We start from the raw sequence: 16244 nt of genomic DNA on the forward strand, positions 1-16244 counted from the left end.
AACCCTGCTCTATAATCATATGAAAAGCTCTTCTGTCAAAGTCTCTTTACAGCAAAAATTGAGAAGAGTTTTTAATTTCAACAAAGTTACACATTTTTATTGTAGTGTAACATTGAAAAGTCATGCATTTACCACAAATAACTGATAAAAACAGTTAAAATAATGATTCAAAGTATAAGTATGCCTTTCATTAACCAGTAATTTTTTTTAACATTAAGCAAGTGAGGTCTATAAAAGCTGTTTCTTTAATCTCATCTGCTTATGTTACAAGAAAATACAGCACTTACCAGTACGAAATAGTAAGCATACAGAGCTGCCAAGTGATGTATTACAAAAAATTTGTCACCAATTGCCTTCCAGTAGTAAATAATAAGCAATAGATCTACAAGAGAACAGAAATAACTATAAAGAACTATTTATTATACAATCATTGACCTCAGAATAGCTTCTCTACATTTTAGAGATATACCAAGACATGGCATCAGTAGAAACCCTTTGAATTAATGATGTCTGAAGAGAACATCTTCATCCCAAAGACTTCACTTCAGTCAAAGTATTAGGCAACAGCATTCTCCCAACAATTTCCATAAATTATCACTTTCCACATCAATGGAAATACAGATGCAGTAACTTTAGCCAAAGTAGTTTGGAAGGAAAAGGTGGATCCTGAATCTCATAGTGACCTCACACTTATAACCCCAAAAATCTGGAACATATGACATAAAAAAAGGCAGGTCTGCAGGGGGCATAGCAAACATACAAATAGATGCAACAAATGCAGGGATCTATCATGGAGAACCTCTGAATCAAAAAGTAAAGTACATTAGTAAATTTGGTACCATTTACCAAAACTATTCTGCAAGAGGCATTTGGAATAAGAAGCACATTTACTTTATTAAATCCCAATTTTCTAATTACTGCAAAAGTGACATAGCAAGTTAGTGTTAAAAAGAAAGTTTTAACATACAATAAACCAAAAAAAACCTAAAAAAAAAAATCTTTCTTTTCCCATGATGGTCTGAGAATTCAGAAGATCTTGTTCTCTCTACTGGAACAAGCAATTTCTGTCCCTACTTTCTGCAAATGAGTACTTTGGACTGGAATATTATTGACCAAGGTTCCAAATCAAAGACTTTACCCCTGTGCCTTTCTAAAGTCCAGTGTGCCTTGATCTCTTTTATATTAGCTATCCTCAGGCAGGGCTCTACATCATCTGACATAGCTGCTCACTTCCTATTAATAATTAAACATCAACTATATAGGGAAGTGAGAGAGAATGAGTGGTCAGGTTGAGATGCCTGTTCAAAGGCATTCATTAATTCATAATGAAAGTTTAATGTATAATTATTCAAAAATAGATACTGATTAATTTAAACATGGCAGCTGAAGCTATGAAAAACTCCAGACACTTAAAGTAACGCACAGTTTAACTGAATATGCTGATCACCAGATTATCACTTCCACTGGGTGCAGAAATGAAGTACGAGATAACCAAGACTGTGGCCCAGTCTCTGATCAGAAACTTCATCCTAACATGAGAAGTTTTCACTGAAAGTAGTCCAAGTCACAAGGTTTTGCTTTGACAAGCCAGTATAATCCCCACATAACATAAAAGAAAGCTCCAAAGCATTTTGTAGCAAAATTCCCATGCCAATTTTAATTGACAGAAAAATTAAAACTATAAGACATACGTAGAAATAACTAACATACAAAATAAATAATTGCCATGTTTTATACATGATTGAATTTTGGTTTAAAAGGAGACAAAGATGGGCAGGCAGGATCCGTTTGCCTCAGCTTGTATTGAGGGTTACTAAAATTCTTCTGCCAGCGTTCTGTGGTCATAGGAAGAAACACCTGATAGAAGAGATACGAGCTGTAGGCACTGAGAAGAGTGAAGGGCACTGCTCTAACACCTTCTCAGCTGGCCAAAGGACAAAGCTGAGCTGGAGCTGGTGGCTGCACATCAAACCATGACAAAGCCACACAGTGGTATTTCCTCAGTGCCTGGGGAGATATTCCATCTTTGACATCTGCTAGCAAGATGCTGTGATTTCACCACAACACACAAACCCATCAGCAATTTTAAAAGCCCCAGCAGAACTGTATTGTATACACATACCACATCTCCACCACAGTGGCTCAGGATAAACATAAAGGTATAGTGACTCAATATAAATAAACAGGTCATGCATGCTGTTTACATGTTGCATAATTACCAGAAATGAGGTAGCCTGTGGTAATAGCAATATTCAGCTTCACAATTGAAGGGTCACCCCTGTAAACACACCAAAAATACATAGTTACAGCCTAATTTGCAAAGGACATACACATCTCAAACACAATGCCATCAGGGCACATTATTCTTGGCTCATCAGTAAGAGATTATGCAATCTAGTTAAGAAGGGTTCTAATCACAAGTGAATTCCTTTTCCACCCAAACACAAGACACCTACTAGCTACCCTAATGAGGATCAACCCCTGCCTCAGCACAGAAACTGCCCCAAGAGCCTTGCCAAGAGATTTGAACTGAAACCCAGCAAGTACTCTGAGCCGGCTTCTCAGGAAACTGAGGATAAAAGAGAACAGCCCAGTCTCTGTCTCTTAGCCCTTTAACTGACAGTCTGTGTCTCCATTTTTGTGTTCTGCCAATGCTAAGAGTTTGGTAAGGGTGACAAAAATATCTTGCTCAGCTGGTGCTTTTCATATTCATAATCAGATGGATGTTTATAGGGATAAACAGAGTGGAAGGACACAGGAAAGGAATTATTTGCCAGTTCTCTGAAGCCAAAGAACCTTTGAGCAGAAATGCTTTTCAGAGTACTTTCCACACCTTCTATCCCTTCCCTTTTGGTGCCAAACATTGAGCAGGCAAAGCTCTTAGTAACACACACACAGCTTCAGTTCCTCTAGAATGTTCAACAAACCCAAACTTGTGAATACAGCTCCAGAAAGGGAAGCATCCACGTTACAGCAAGCCATGTTTGTCCTTCTCTCCACTGTTCTCTGTGCATTCCTACTTTGAGGAGTTTGGTAAGCAAGTCTTTTTTCCTTGGCATGAGGATTGTAACTTAATTTTTAAATTAAATTATGCAACTAATCTGGCTATGTTTTGTGTAAATATGAATTGAGCTTCAAGTGAGAGGTCAATAGATCCATACAATGTAGACTGCTCAAGACAAGCTGTGAAAACAATCCTTGTTGTAAACCTTTCCAGAAAAAAGGAACCTAACTGTGCTTACAGCCACCTCCAATACAAAGTCTGCCTCAGCCAGAACACAGTGAAATGCTATTACTTAACTATTTTTTCTTAATCCTATTGGAATGGAGCAGTGGGAAGAGATTTCCTGTATAATTACAATCTGATCACTAAATTGTAAAGCTTAGTGTCTAAAACAAATTGTTCCCTCAATGAGAGGGTAGTTTACAGAAAAATAAGACTCACTAAACCAGAATTCTGCTGTTAGGTGAAGAAAAACCATTACTAGGAGAGTCTGGAATTCACTCCATCTGTTAAGACTGGCCATAGACGTTCTTTTAAATACAGCTTGAAATGGGAACATTTTTCTATGGCTTCAAAATTTGATTACATGAGCTACATATATTGTGGGCTGAGTGCTTCTTTAGGTTTAGACATAGAGGCAGATATGTTCTCCTAACTTTAGCAGGAACTCTTTACATAGAGGCCTCATGTTAGAGCTCCCAGCTGCAGCAGCAGCCTCATAACTAAACTTCTTAGGGGTCCCAACACACTTCAGCACATCACCACCAAGACAGCCTGCACTCAAGAGCCTTCATATTCTCCAGAGAACATGCAAAGGACTGAGTATATGAAATTGGTTCCTTGATAATGGTAGACATGACTTAACTGGATGGAACAGGGAATGGTTCATTCCTCTCATTATTTTCCCCCCAGAGAATGGTTAATTTGCATCAAACCTCCTCTAGGCTTTCTAAACCAACACTTCAACAACATATATGGCTGCACTGTCCCACCTGTCACATCCCGTCAAGAAGAGTCTATGTCAGAATCCCAAATTATTCTCAATAAATGAAGAACTTAGGTCAGGCAGTCTGGAAGATTTTAGACTAAATTTTATCTCCTTGAATGGAAGGTGCAATGGAATTAATGAGCCCTGATGTCTGCAGGCCAGTTTTGATGCAAGCAAGAGCCCAGAGTGACAAACAGGGAGTGACTTGAATAAGCAAATGGGAAGAACTATCTCTTTGGTGATTGCTAAGAAGGTATGTGTGGCAAATGAATTACACGTGAAGATGCACGGGCAGATAGAACAAACAAAAGTCCATACAACTGACTTTCTTCAAACTTCTTTGCAGATACAGAGTCATATAAAATGCTAATCAAACATCACACTTGAAAAACTGTAATGACTATGAAGTGAACAGTCATAGGAAGGAGCCTGTTCTCCTATGAAGCTACAACATAATCCACTTATTTACATCTTCTCCCTCTCCTTATCTGATCTCTACCACCTCCACATTTTCTACCATGTGATTCTCACCACTACAAAAACAATTTCTACATCATCTATATTAGTCTCTAGTACATACAGAAAAAAGGAAAAGTTTTATGAGAAATCCTAGACCATCAAAAAATGTCACACACAACACTGATGTCTCCCTGGAGCTCACCAATGCTCCAATCCCTGTTATGATCTACTGTATCTATTTTCAGGCATTACCTGACAGTAGTACCACATGCTCTCTCCACTGAACCCAAACCCTTTGCAGGGTTCAATGGAGAACTTTCACACAGATATACGCTATCCAGACTGACTACAGCTTTTCAATTCCACTTTAAAATGATTACAGTAAATAGCAGAGTTTCAGTCATACTGACTTATAGTTACAGTTTATTCTTTAATAATTTAATATGATTTTTTAATTTTAATATTGAATTTAATATTTCAAATCAACTGCTTGTATTTTATCTATTCCACTTCACAGAGACACACTAAACTAAGACACTAATACTGACACAATAGTTATCAAATTTTCAAATAGTACAGACATAAAAATGAACACATCACAACTACATATTTTAATGGAAAATAAAACAATAATTCAGTATTTAATACACTGCAGGATTCTTTTTTATTCTTCTCCGTTATGTTCTTTTATTGTGTAACCACAACATGCATGCAACACGCCTTACCAGAGATGGTCAGCATTAACAGCATCATCGTACAATAAAATGTAAAGGCAAAACCCTCCAACCACCAAGGCGTGGAATGTGGACACTGTCCTGAAAAAGAGATCACAGTCACAAGGAGGTACTGCCATTACAACTTCCCATGCTGTGCTTAAGGTAGGATGTATCCCAAGGCATTCTCAACTGCCTGCAGATACTTCCGTGGGAGACAATCATCTTTTCCCTATGCTACATCAACCCCTTACAATGACAGGTGGGAAAAAACAGTCAAGAAGAAGGAGTCTGTTAGATTGGAGTGGGATTGGTGATATTAGATACAAAGTGATTCTTAAAAGTAAGGGAGATCTAAGTTTTCTTCAAATTATCCCATATATTAATGAATCCTTAAAGACAGTATGACATCTAGCTCTCTAACAAATGTTTTTTGTATTGTCCCATTTGGTGGAAAATGTATATGCAATTTCATACTCAGATTAGCCCAGGAGTCCTGCAACAGCAGGTTTCTCCTTTCAGGCACCAAGTTAAAAGACCCATAAAAAGTCTAGTTTGGATTTGGAAGGTGGCATTAAATGAAAAATCCTAAGCTTCAGATAGAATTTCTAGTGCATTTGAAGTAGATTCTGGTTTTCAAAGAGAAAACTTATATAACTTGGTTGTAGCTGAGTACCCAAGGTATAACAGCTACAGGTTTATATCAATTAGCAGCTTTGTACTGGACAAGGGAAATATAAAATGAACATCACAGTAATCAAAGTTGCCTTGTCCCTACCTGTGTGCTAGACACATTTTTCCCCCAAAGACAACAGTCTCCAGTTTACAGGCTGCATGCACAGTGTAGATAAACTCTGCATGCTAACAAGCATGCACTTTTAGAGAAATATCTATTTACAGAAGCCCCAGCAGGGTTTCTGCCAGCACACAGGCCAGGGCCCCTCCTGCCCTTTCAGTCCACATGTATTCTTGGAAGATAGAACAATGCAATGGGCATGGCTCCAAAATGTGTAACCTTCCTGCTCCAGCCATGGGTTTAACACAACTATAAGCTGCACCTAATACTGTGTAGCTACTGTTGGCTTTCCCACTTTGCAAATGTAATTAGAAAGAAAAACAATGATGTGAAAAAATATCCATAGGGAATCACAGATACTTTTTGAAAGATGAGAACTAAGTTCAGTGCTGTGTAATTGAAAACACTTCACACCATATTCACAGCACCAACATATACACACAAATACACAGACACTGTTAGTTATCATTCCTGTCTTTGTACATATTGAATACATGTATTTGAAAGTCATTAATATTTTAGATGTCCTTAAGGCACTCTCAGGAATCTAAGCTCTACCATGCAAGAGTTGAAGAAAACATGTGACTTCCTGCAGAAGACTTTGCAAAGAAAGGGGTTATAATCCCTACTCCATTTCCAAAAGTGGCATTATTATCTACTGGCAATAGAAGATCCCATAACTATTCATAAAAGAGACTGTATTTACAATTTGTTTCAAGAGTGTCACTGTGCTATTTTCAGCAGCTTTTTCAACAGTGTGCCAGAAAATGAATGGAGGTTAGTATATTATGATAGTCAAAAACTGGATGAGAACAATTAATAATCATTACAGCACAGGCTGCACTTCTGCTCCTCTTTTTTGAACAAAGAAAGAAAATTTAATTATCAGAATTGTAATGATAATTAATAGTTTAATTAAAAGGTCTACTCTTGTAACACCGGATTAAAAAAAGATAGGAACTTTCCTTCTTTTTTAAAACAAAGCAGAACATGCAATATTAGTGTCTGAGAAATACCTGGAATTTTTGAACTTGAGGAGAGGATAATGCTACAAGAAGGAAAATTTGTCCTAAAATATAGCTCATTAGTTTACAGTTGTAATTTGTTTTTGAAGAGGCCGTTTACCTGAACCCTTCTGTTTAGAATACAAGTCATACACAAGTAGAACACTTGATGGGAGTGAAATAAAAGAAAAAATAAGAAAGAAAAGAAAAGGCAGCAGATTTCCTCCTTAACTCTGGACTTTGAAGCTTCTCCATAGGCAGGGCAGAAAAAGGGAAATAGTACAACAGTCCATTTTAATAAGGAATCTAGGTCAAGCTATCAAGCTCTGTATATTTCCTTGAAATCTTTTTCAAAGCTTGCATCCTTTAACTCCTCATTAAGCTGCAAACAAAAAAAGCTGCAATGCTAGGTTGCAGACTTGCTTTTTTATTATTGAATATATTTTTTTTCATAACTATTTAATAGCAGTACAAGCATGTATTACAGGAGAGGTGACAAGAATATATGCACAACTTGAAGAGTTATACTACATCCATGACCAAATATAGTTTTTAACTCAGTTTGAGTGTCCATATACTTCAGATGCCAGAAGCAATTACTTTATTGGTTCATAATTCTTGGAAGGTCAGAATGAACAAACTGACAGCATGGAAAATACAGCCAAGAGCTGCAGCTCAAATGCTTGATTACAAAGCTCTCCAAACTGTAACAACATATTTTCAATGCTACAGCTCATTTCAGGCAGATGCCCTCTTCCAGACCCAGCTGAGCTGATAAAAATGCATAACCATCCTCTGTGCCAGTTTCCTTAGCACTGCCAACAGAATCATTTGTGTGTGCACTCCCTACACCAGTTCAATATAGGACAAAATAACAACCATCTACTTTTACATAATTTAAATGAAACCAACAGATTTTAGTAGGACATAGTAACTGTTTCTAACTGCATAGCTCTCTGCAGAATAGATACATACTCATCTGCATTCTCTGAACTTGCAAGATACTCCTTGAGGCCTCTCTTCGTTTCGGTGAAACACTGGAGCGACAGGGCAGTCTGACAAACTGTGTTTGGTTAGCAGAGCTGAAGTAACACTAGCACAGCTAGCCTTTCTTTCCCTTCGTGCCCTCCTCAGTTATAACATCCACAAGATGCTGATGAACCATGCATGCTTTGTGCTTCATGCCTTCTAACTCCTGAGCTGGATGAAGCCCGGGACCACAACCCATCTGTGTGCTAACATCTACATCCTGCTATCAACCCCAAGGGGAAAAAATGTGCAAAGAGGTAAAAAAGGACATAGTATGGGGTATTACTGTATCAACTGAGCAGTTAAACACCTTATAACAAAGTAGCCCAGAGATTTGGAGCAGCTTATTTCCAGCACACTTGTGATGTGTAAAACAATTCATGTTATTATGCAAAGCACTACACCAGTGCAGCACTACCAGGCATGGGGTAAGTTCTCATAAAGCCTATTATGCAATTCAAAGGCCATTTGATGTGGCTTATAGACAATAGCTCAGCTTCACATGGGAACAGTTTAGTTTACTTTCCCTGTCTGCCTCTTATTGTTAATCGGAACAGAGAGGTAAACCTAAGCTGCACTGATACTGTGAACTGGCATCCTCCACAGTTGTTCTGGCAGATAGGTAATTATTCAAAGATGGAACTGAAATCAAGATGGTGCCTTTAAGAACACTGCAAGTGGACATTTGCCAGATGGAAGGACAAGGCTATTTGAGTTGCTAATGCTGCCTAGAACAATGGAAACAACTTTAAAAGTATCCACCTGACACTAAACAGCCCTGAGGAGGAACAGAACTGCAACTAATGCATTTTGAGTGCAGTGACAACCATACAGTACACATTTTTGAGCTTTGAATTTGGGAAACATCTGAAAAAATATTTTAAAGTTGTAATGGGCAAAGGTGTACTGTACCTATTCATTTCAACTGGAGAACCTTGTGTACTATATATACCCTTGCAGAGTAGTATGTTGCAAATAAAACCTCATTGATCACCCCATTTTCAATTACTATCTTATGGCTTATGGCTTAAAAGACTTACTTATGGCTTAAAAGACTCATGGGTCAAACAAGTTTCTAGAAGTCCTGTATCTGAGGGGACAAGTGAAATGCAGGTGGATCCATCCCACTGATGGAAACACAGAAACACAGAGAGAGTGAGGAATGTTTTTGGACTGAGTTTCCACAACTCCTTCCTGCATGTGTACATTGTGTCTGCTATAGCTTCCCCTTCCTCCTCCTGCAGTCTTCTTCCCTACAACACACATGAACCTGACTCTTTTCAATACTACACCCAAGTGTCATCAAATTCCTTGGAAAACCTTAACCAATATAAAACAGTTTGTAGCAGGTGAACAAACGGCTTTGCTTCCAAAAGCATGACCAGAGATACATTGGGATTTTGAATAAATTGCAATAGTTTTGATTTTCATACATGTTTGGAAAGGAATTTTTTATCTCTTCTCTTTACTAGAAGCATCACAGAGCATCTCTTCAGTTTATTACCTCTCACTAGTCACTGTTTTATCTTTGTACTGACTTTTACTTGGGCATCACTGTCTAACAAAGCATTTAATGTGCAAGTGTTAGTAATGCTGTGTTTCCATGAAGGGGCCACAGCATTTCACATGCATTACTTGTCCAGTGTCTAGAGCCTGCCCTCTGATCTTTACCTTTAACTAATAGGGTTTTCTTCAGCCTTACGCACACACACACACAGAGGTGGTTCAGGTGTCCATTATTTCAGCCAAGTCTTTAACTGTTGCTGTTTTGAACACTTTACCTTGAATTCCATTCGATCTTCCTTTTTTGGCTGAGATTGTTAAAACCCGGTGTTATTCGTGTTGACACCCAAGAACTTACAACGTGGAACAGGAGCTGAAATACAGTAAAACTAGCAAGAGCAATGCCAATAGTCAGGTTGCTGAAGGAAGCCATTGTTCTTCAACCTGTGAAGAGAAGCAGAAGGTAATTTCACTCTATTCTCCATTTAACTATTTTAAACAAGCACAGAAAGTGTTTGTGACAGCAAACTTATCAACAGAAATATTATTCACTAAAAGTTTCTACTTTTTCAATGTCTCTACTTAAGCATTAACAGTATAAAAGTATGCCCAAACTTTTAGATACACAAGTTGCATTTTGGTTTTGTTTTAACATTTGCATAGTATACATTTTTGTGGCCTAAAATTGCATGTATTTTATCTTCACAGAAAGAACAGTGACGACCACAGACCAGGCCAACTGCCAGCTCTGCAGCCTCCACTCCTGTCCCAATAACCTCCAAAGTTAAAACTTGTTTCATTATTGCCAGATTGCCTGCTGCCAACAGGAGTTCAAAACGCAACCGTGCAATCAGATAAGCCCAGAAGAGAGGTTTTTGGGTCAGCCCAGAGAAGCAGTGGCCTTGCTGCAGCTCAGTTTGTGCACTTTGCAGGGACAGCAGCTCCCAATTCCCACTGTGCTCGGCCAAGAGCTCGTCCTTGGGACGGGCTGTGGGCCATTGGAGCTTTCCTCCTCCACGGAACTCCAACCTCCACGCACAGTGGAAAGCCATCAGTGCTGCCTGGCTTTTCAATTGCTGGATGCTCAGCTATTTCAGGAGGTCTGAATACCAAAACAATTCCAAACAGAACTGTCAGTCTCTAAATGCTTCAGTTGTTTTTCCTGAGTCGCCAGTATTTGCAACACAGAATGATATTTTCCCAGAAGCCACAAACCTCTGACATGCATCCCCAATTTGACAGTGAAGTGGTGTACACTCCAAGACTGGCAAAAGGTACAAACTCAAAAAATGTCAATTTATATTATGTTGAACTGGAAAGGGGGAAAAAAGTCAAATGGCTTCATTTCAAATATTTAAATAATTAATACCTATTAAAAACCTGCTGTCACTTATTTTAGTTTTACTTAAGAAAAGATCTAAAAATAAAATGAAGACTTTTAGGACAGCATAATCTGATGTTACCACAGCAACCAAATGGTCAGCAAAGCGATACAATGACATAATACATTTATGTCCACCTTTATTTCACATGCATTACAGAATGAGTGAACACGCCTTAGATTTTTGAAATTGTATCTGCATTGCAGATAGTAAGACACTTGAACTTCAGGAGGAAAAAACAGAGGATAAAGTCCACCATAATAACAAAATAACATCTTTTAAAATTAAGTACAATATTCTCACTTTGGGGTGTAAATGGTGAGTATATTGAAACATATAGATCAGAAAAAACATACTTTTATCTTCAAAGATTTAGAAGCAGAAGGTTCAATGGTATCAAACTTTTCCCCCTCTACCTCCTTCTTTTCTATTTATTCTCCCATAACCAAAGACAATAAACTTCCTCTGAGTAGTGCCCACAGAGCTACAGGTATAAAAACAGAATGCAGGACAAATAAGAGCAGATTTGCTGAGTGAAACCTGCCTCTATCATGTAGATTTCAAGTGCTTATTTCAGACCAGCTTTAATTCTGTCCTAGGGACTCCACAATTCTTGGAACATATTTGATGTGCTCCTAGGGCCTATCTTCCTGCCCAGTTGAACCCAAAAGGAACCCAGCTTCCAGACTCTGGGACAGCTATGCAACACAAATCACAGGCGGTGATTCAGTTCATAAATGCGTTTTTAATCCAAACTAAAATTTTTATGCACACACACTGCAGTGCATTGCATCCTACTAATTGATTCCAGGTATTTTCTGATGGCCTGCTCTAGTGCAGCAGCATATAAGTCCTGCATACTTTTTTACGTTACTCTATCAAAACTTCCAATTTCAATTACAATCCTGAATATTCTGTATTCTCGATCCTCCACATACTTCTCCATTTGCCTCCATGGATGAAGAAGACACAAAACACAAATCAAACTTTATATCCTTTTCACATAGTGTAAAGTACCAGAGACAATGGGTGTTAAGCTCAACTTTCTAAAACCTTACCATTTGAAGGAATAAAACAATTTAGTATCTACCAGTTTAAACCCACTGAGAAGCACTGTATGGTGTCCAGTTCCAGATTCTAACCCCAAGGACAAAGCTTTGTTATTCCATTATCTCATTTGTAGCAACCAAGTCTTCTCTTGGACAACATAAGGAAAAAGAAATTATCAGTTGGTTTAATGAAGGAAGCCAAAATCCAGGTCAAGTACAATCTCTTCAGAAAAACAGCAAAACCACTAAGCATTAACCACACCTACTTTATCCTTTTGACTAAAATACAGCAATTCCCATGATGCTACATTTTATTCATCTGCAGTGACTACACTTGTATCTCTGAGTTTTGAAGACACTGACATAATCTCTTGGACAAGAGAAAGCCATGTTTTGTTTTGTTTCATTAGTATCAGAAGATTATATTAGGTTATATTAGGTAAGTAATGTTTCAGCTTTTGATAGGTGTTCATTTTAGTACAGATTAAGGAATTAAGCAAACCTTGCAAACATCCCTTGAAAGAAGTGCATTAGAGGACTAATCTTTCACCTAAGGAGCCTGTGGAGGGAACTCATTTTTAAAAAAGGTAGTTGCATGCAAAGTGCATGACCTGACTTTCAGCAAGTGCAGAACCATGATGCCCATGAAGGAGAATGGTACAATGGCTTTAGAGAAGAAGAGAGGCAGACAAAAAATTAATCACTAAACCTCTGTGGTTGGTCTAACAGATGCTCAAGTTTTTCAAGCCTGATTTCATATATGCTTATCAAGATGCTGTTCAAGTATAGTAAGTACCAAGTCCAGAATAATTTCATGCTTTACCTCAGCAATTAATAGTGTCATATTTTAATTCAATTCAAGGACCCGGTGTAAATACAGCATTTCACATGTGTTCAGCTATAAATATTGTCCCATATCTATAGGTTGTTATTTTCTCATATCCCTAGGTTGCTTTCAACTGTATCTTGTTTAACATGAAAATTTACTGGTTTTTACCAGATTTTCTTTTAATTTACAAGAAAAATTATTCATGTTGCTGAACCTAAGCAGCTTGTTGCATTGTGCTTGTTGACTTAAAACAAGCACAATTAGCTTCTGATTACAATTTTCCTTGACAAAGTCCAAAGTTAGTAAGCCAGGCAGCTTCAACTACACTGTGGGGTTTTTTTCCACATATCTTCTATTAGCTGTACAGCACAGTCTGATCAAGATACAGAACTTTGTGGATTATGTATGAACAGACACTCTATCACCTAAACTGCATAGTCATTGATTACTGTTCTGTCAGCTGATACAGGGTTTGAGCTAATGGGAGGCTGGCTGGGCAGGAGGTTTAGTGTAACCACTTTGTACGCAGGAAAAACAGTACAATATACAGCTTGGGTCTCCACCATTAGCATTTGCCTTGCTTACCCAAAATTACCCAAATAAACATTCGGTTAGACAGTAACTACATATGATCAGAGCTTCACTCTTGTAGCTATCCAATGGAGTCTTTAGGTAAATAAACATTACCAAGCACTTGAAACTAACATTTTTTTCAGCAAGGTATTGCTTACATGCCTTGTGTATTTCAAATTACTCCATTGACCCAATAACTTTGAAAAGGTTAATAACACAGGTTTTTTTTATTATACTCCATAAGAGCTAAAAATATATTAGTTTTCATTTGCTATTAACATGCAGTGGTTTTCCTGCAATTCTGTTTCTACTTGAGATTAAGAAGAAAAAGCAATATCCATTCACCCCCAATACGATAACACTATGAAGTCCTGATAGAAACAAGTTGACACTTAATGAAAGAAGATAAAGAGGATAAAGGAGCAGGAAAGTTATCAAGCGTTTTATCATCAAAAGCATTTAGCATTTATGTTCTCCTCCTCTTACTATTTCCACATCATCATAATAAGAAATGCAACAGTATAGCGAGACATGGTAAGAAGGTGCAGTGGAAGGTTTAAGGCCCACAGCCCTTACTTTCTTCGAGGCTGGATTTCCAGATGAGTTGGATCAATTTCCAAACAAGATTACACCGTAAAGCTGCTATTGATACCAGGACATCGCATGCAATACTGTGCTCTCCTGATCCGCTTAAAATTGAAAGCCAAATCCAATAGCTGTAAAACTTGTCAGAGCAATCTGCAGAGAGCAACACTGGACTACTGACTGTTCCCGCATTTTATAATAAGCCCAGTAACAAAAGCAGTGCTGGAGCTTCGCTGTGCTCTTGGTTCTCAATGGTAGATCCTATTCGTCTGATACCTTATTTAGCTCAGTAAGCAGCGTTAAGGAGAAACACAACAAAATTCAAGCCACTCACAGTTAAGCCGTTCCCTTTTGTATTTAAGGCTATTCACACCCTAAACTCCACTCAGCTTTCTGCTCTTAGAACATCAAAGCAACCGGCAGATGAAGCATTCTTATAAAGGCAGTGTACTCAGGATGAGGTGGCCGCTGCGATACCATTTACCCAATTTCCTCAAACCCCGCAGGCAGTCTGGAGCCGCAAAGCCCCCAGGAGGGAGCTCGCCCATACTGAGTGGGCGCGGAGAGCCCCAGGCTGCCCCCGAGGGACGCTGCCCCGAGCCGGGCATTACCTCGCGGTCCCGGTCACCCGCGGCGCCCGCCGTTCGCACCGGCCCCGAGCGGCCGCGGGGCAGGCGGGCAGGAGAGCACAGCAGCGGGCAGGAGAGCACAGCAGCGGGCAGGCAGCCGGCAGGCAGCGGGCACCCTCCGCGCTCGCTCCGGCCGCGGCGGCGGAGGAGGCGGCCCCGCGCAGCCCTGCGCTGTCAACGCGCTCCGCGCCGCCGCTTGCGGCCCTCGGCCCCCGGGGCCGCCCCGCGCTGAGGGAGGGAGGGAGTGAGGGAGCCGCTCCGCGCAGCCCCGCGGGGCGGGGGAAAGGGGCCGCACCGCCCCCGCCCCGCCAGCCCCGGCCTCCCAGCGCCCTACCGCCTTCCCTCCCCGCACGCCGCACCTGGGACCGGGGTTACGGGGGCTGCGGCGCCGCCTCCTCCTTCTCCATGCCTTCCCCGCTTCGGGGACGGGACAGCCCTTCCCGGGCGCAGGATGCTCCGGCGGGGATCGGGTTACGGCAGCCGTAGCCTTAAAGGGGCCGAGCCGCCGCCGCCACCTGCCGCCGGGCTCCGCTCGCCGCCTCCGAGGGGCCGCGGCTTCCCCGGACCCTCCCCGCTCCCGCCCCGCGCTGAGGCCGCCGCCCCCTCTCCGCAGCCGCCCCCGGGAAGGGCCGCGCAGAGCGGGGCTCGGTGCCCCCGGCGATGGCCCGGGACCGGCCAGCGGCTCCTCGGCACGGCCCGAGCGCAGCCGCGGGGACAGCGCGCGGGCAGCACCGCCCGTGCCCACAGCGAGCCCCGCCGGCGGCACCCGAGCCCCTGCGAGCGCCCGGTGCGGGCGGAGGGGCCCTGAACGCCGCTGAACGTTCATGGTGCTTGTGGTCGGCCAGCATAAAGGCCGGTCAGCCGTTGCACCTCACCTTCCAACAACATTTTAGTCACTGTGTCTTTCACTTGCACAGCCCGGTTGTCTGTAATGTGTCATGGGGAAAATGCTGACGTGACCGTTCGTGCCCTGGGAATCCATTTATGCACTCTTTGGGAGCACTGCACAGCACAGAGCCATGGGGAACACACCCATCGTAGAGAGAACATGTATTGCCAATACTTGCCATTTACTAAGTTCAATGCTATGATTTATGACAACTTCTTTTTTTTTTAATTTTACATTTTTGAGCTGTTGTGTTGAAAAACAGAAGCAATCTTACGCTGACAAAATTAAATATGATAGATAGACATAGTTTCACCAACTAGAAAATGTAATGGTCATGACTGTTCCTCTTTATATTCTTCTGCTATCATCCACATCCTAAACCACCTCAAATTTACATTTCCATTAATGATTTCTGATTAATAAATTAAAAATTCTCCTCTAACAAAATAATGATGAAGGTACTACTATACATCTCACCCTACAGTTTAAGCTGCAGCTGACAAGTCATCTACCCCACTATGTACACTGATCTCTCTTGCCAAACATCTCCCACAGCAGGAATGCTCTGGCCTGAACAGAAACTGATGTTGGCTTGCCTTAATGTGCCAATCTGGAAAATGCAGAAACCCAGGTGCTGATTAATGAGGCATTGAGCCATTCCTGCTGCAGAAGTGGGAACCTGTGGGAGGTGGGCAGGGCACACTGCCAGCAGCTCTAACTGTTTCCAGCCAGCTTGGCATAATCCATTGCTGGGCATGAACCAACGACCAGGTGTTTGTGTAAACATCAGAACTACTGAAGTTTGCTTTCCT

The 16244-nt window shown here is 40.8% G+C and overlaps 1 protein-coding gene across 4 annotated transcripts in view; it reads right to left on the reverse strand.

Annotated features, from left to right (window-relative positions):
- Positions 1 to 15098, reverse strand: part of TLCD4 (TLC domain containing 4) — a 26391-nt gene extending 11293 nt beyond the window's left edge. The window contains exons 1-5 of one of the 4 annotated variants that reach the window (XM_054285543.1): positions 14903 to 15098; positions 9775 to 9940; positions 5177 to 5266; positions 2220 to 2278; positions 288 to 382 (exon numbers count right to left, since the gene is read on the reverse strand). In XM_054285543.1, coding sequence (XP_054141518.1) covers positions 288 to 382; positions 2220 to 2278; positions 5177 to 5266; positions 9775 to 9929 — 399 coding nt within the window. In that variant the 5' untranslated portion in view covers positions 9930 to 9940; positions 14903 to 15098. Of the gene's footprint in view, positions 1 to 287; positions 383 to 2219; positions 2279 to 5176; positions 5267 to 9774; positions 9941 to 13905; positions 14023 to 14248; positions 14306 to 14525; positions 14613 to 14902 lie in introns of those variants that run through there. The other 3 variants (XM_054285544.1, XM_054285546.1, XM_054285545.1) reach the window with 3 other exon arrangements.
- Between the last annotated feature and the right edge of the window lie 1146 nt (positions 15099 to 16244).

Source organism: Melozone crissalis, unplaced genomic scaffold, assembly GCF_028551555.1.
Source record: "Melozone crissalis strain CALT ecotype California unplaced genomic scaffold, PUWL_Pcris_2 ptg000045l_1, whole genome shotgun sequence".
NCBI lineage: Eukaryota > Metazoa > Chordata > Aves > Passeriformes > Passerellidae > Melozone > Melozone crissalis.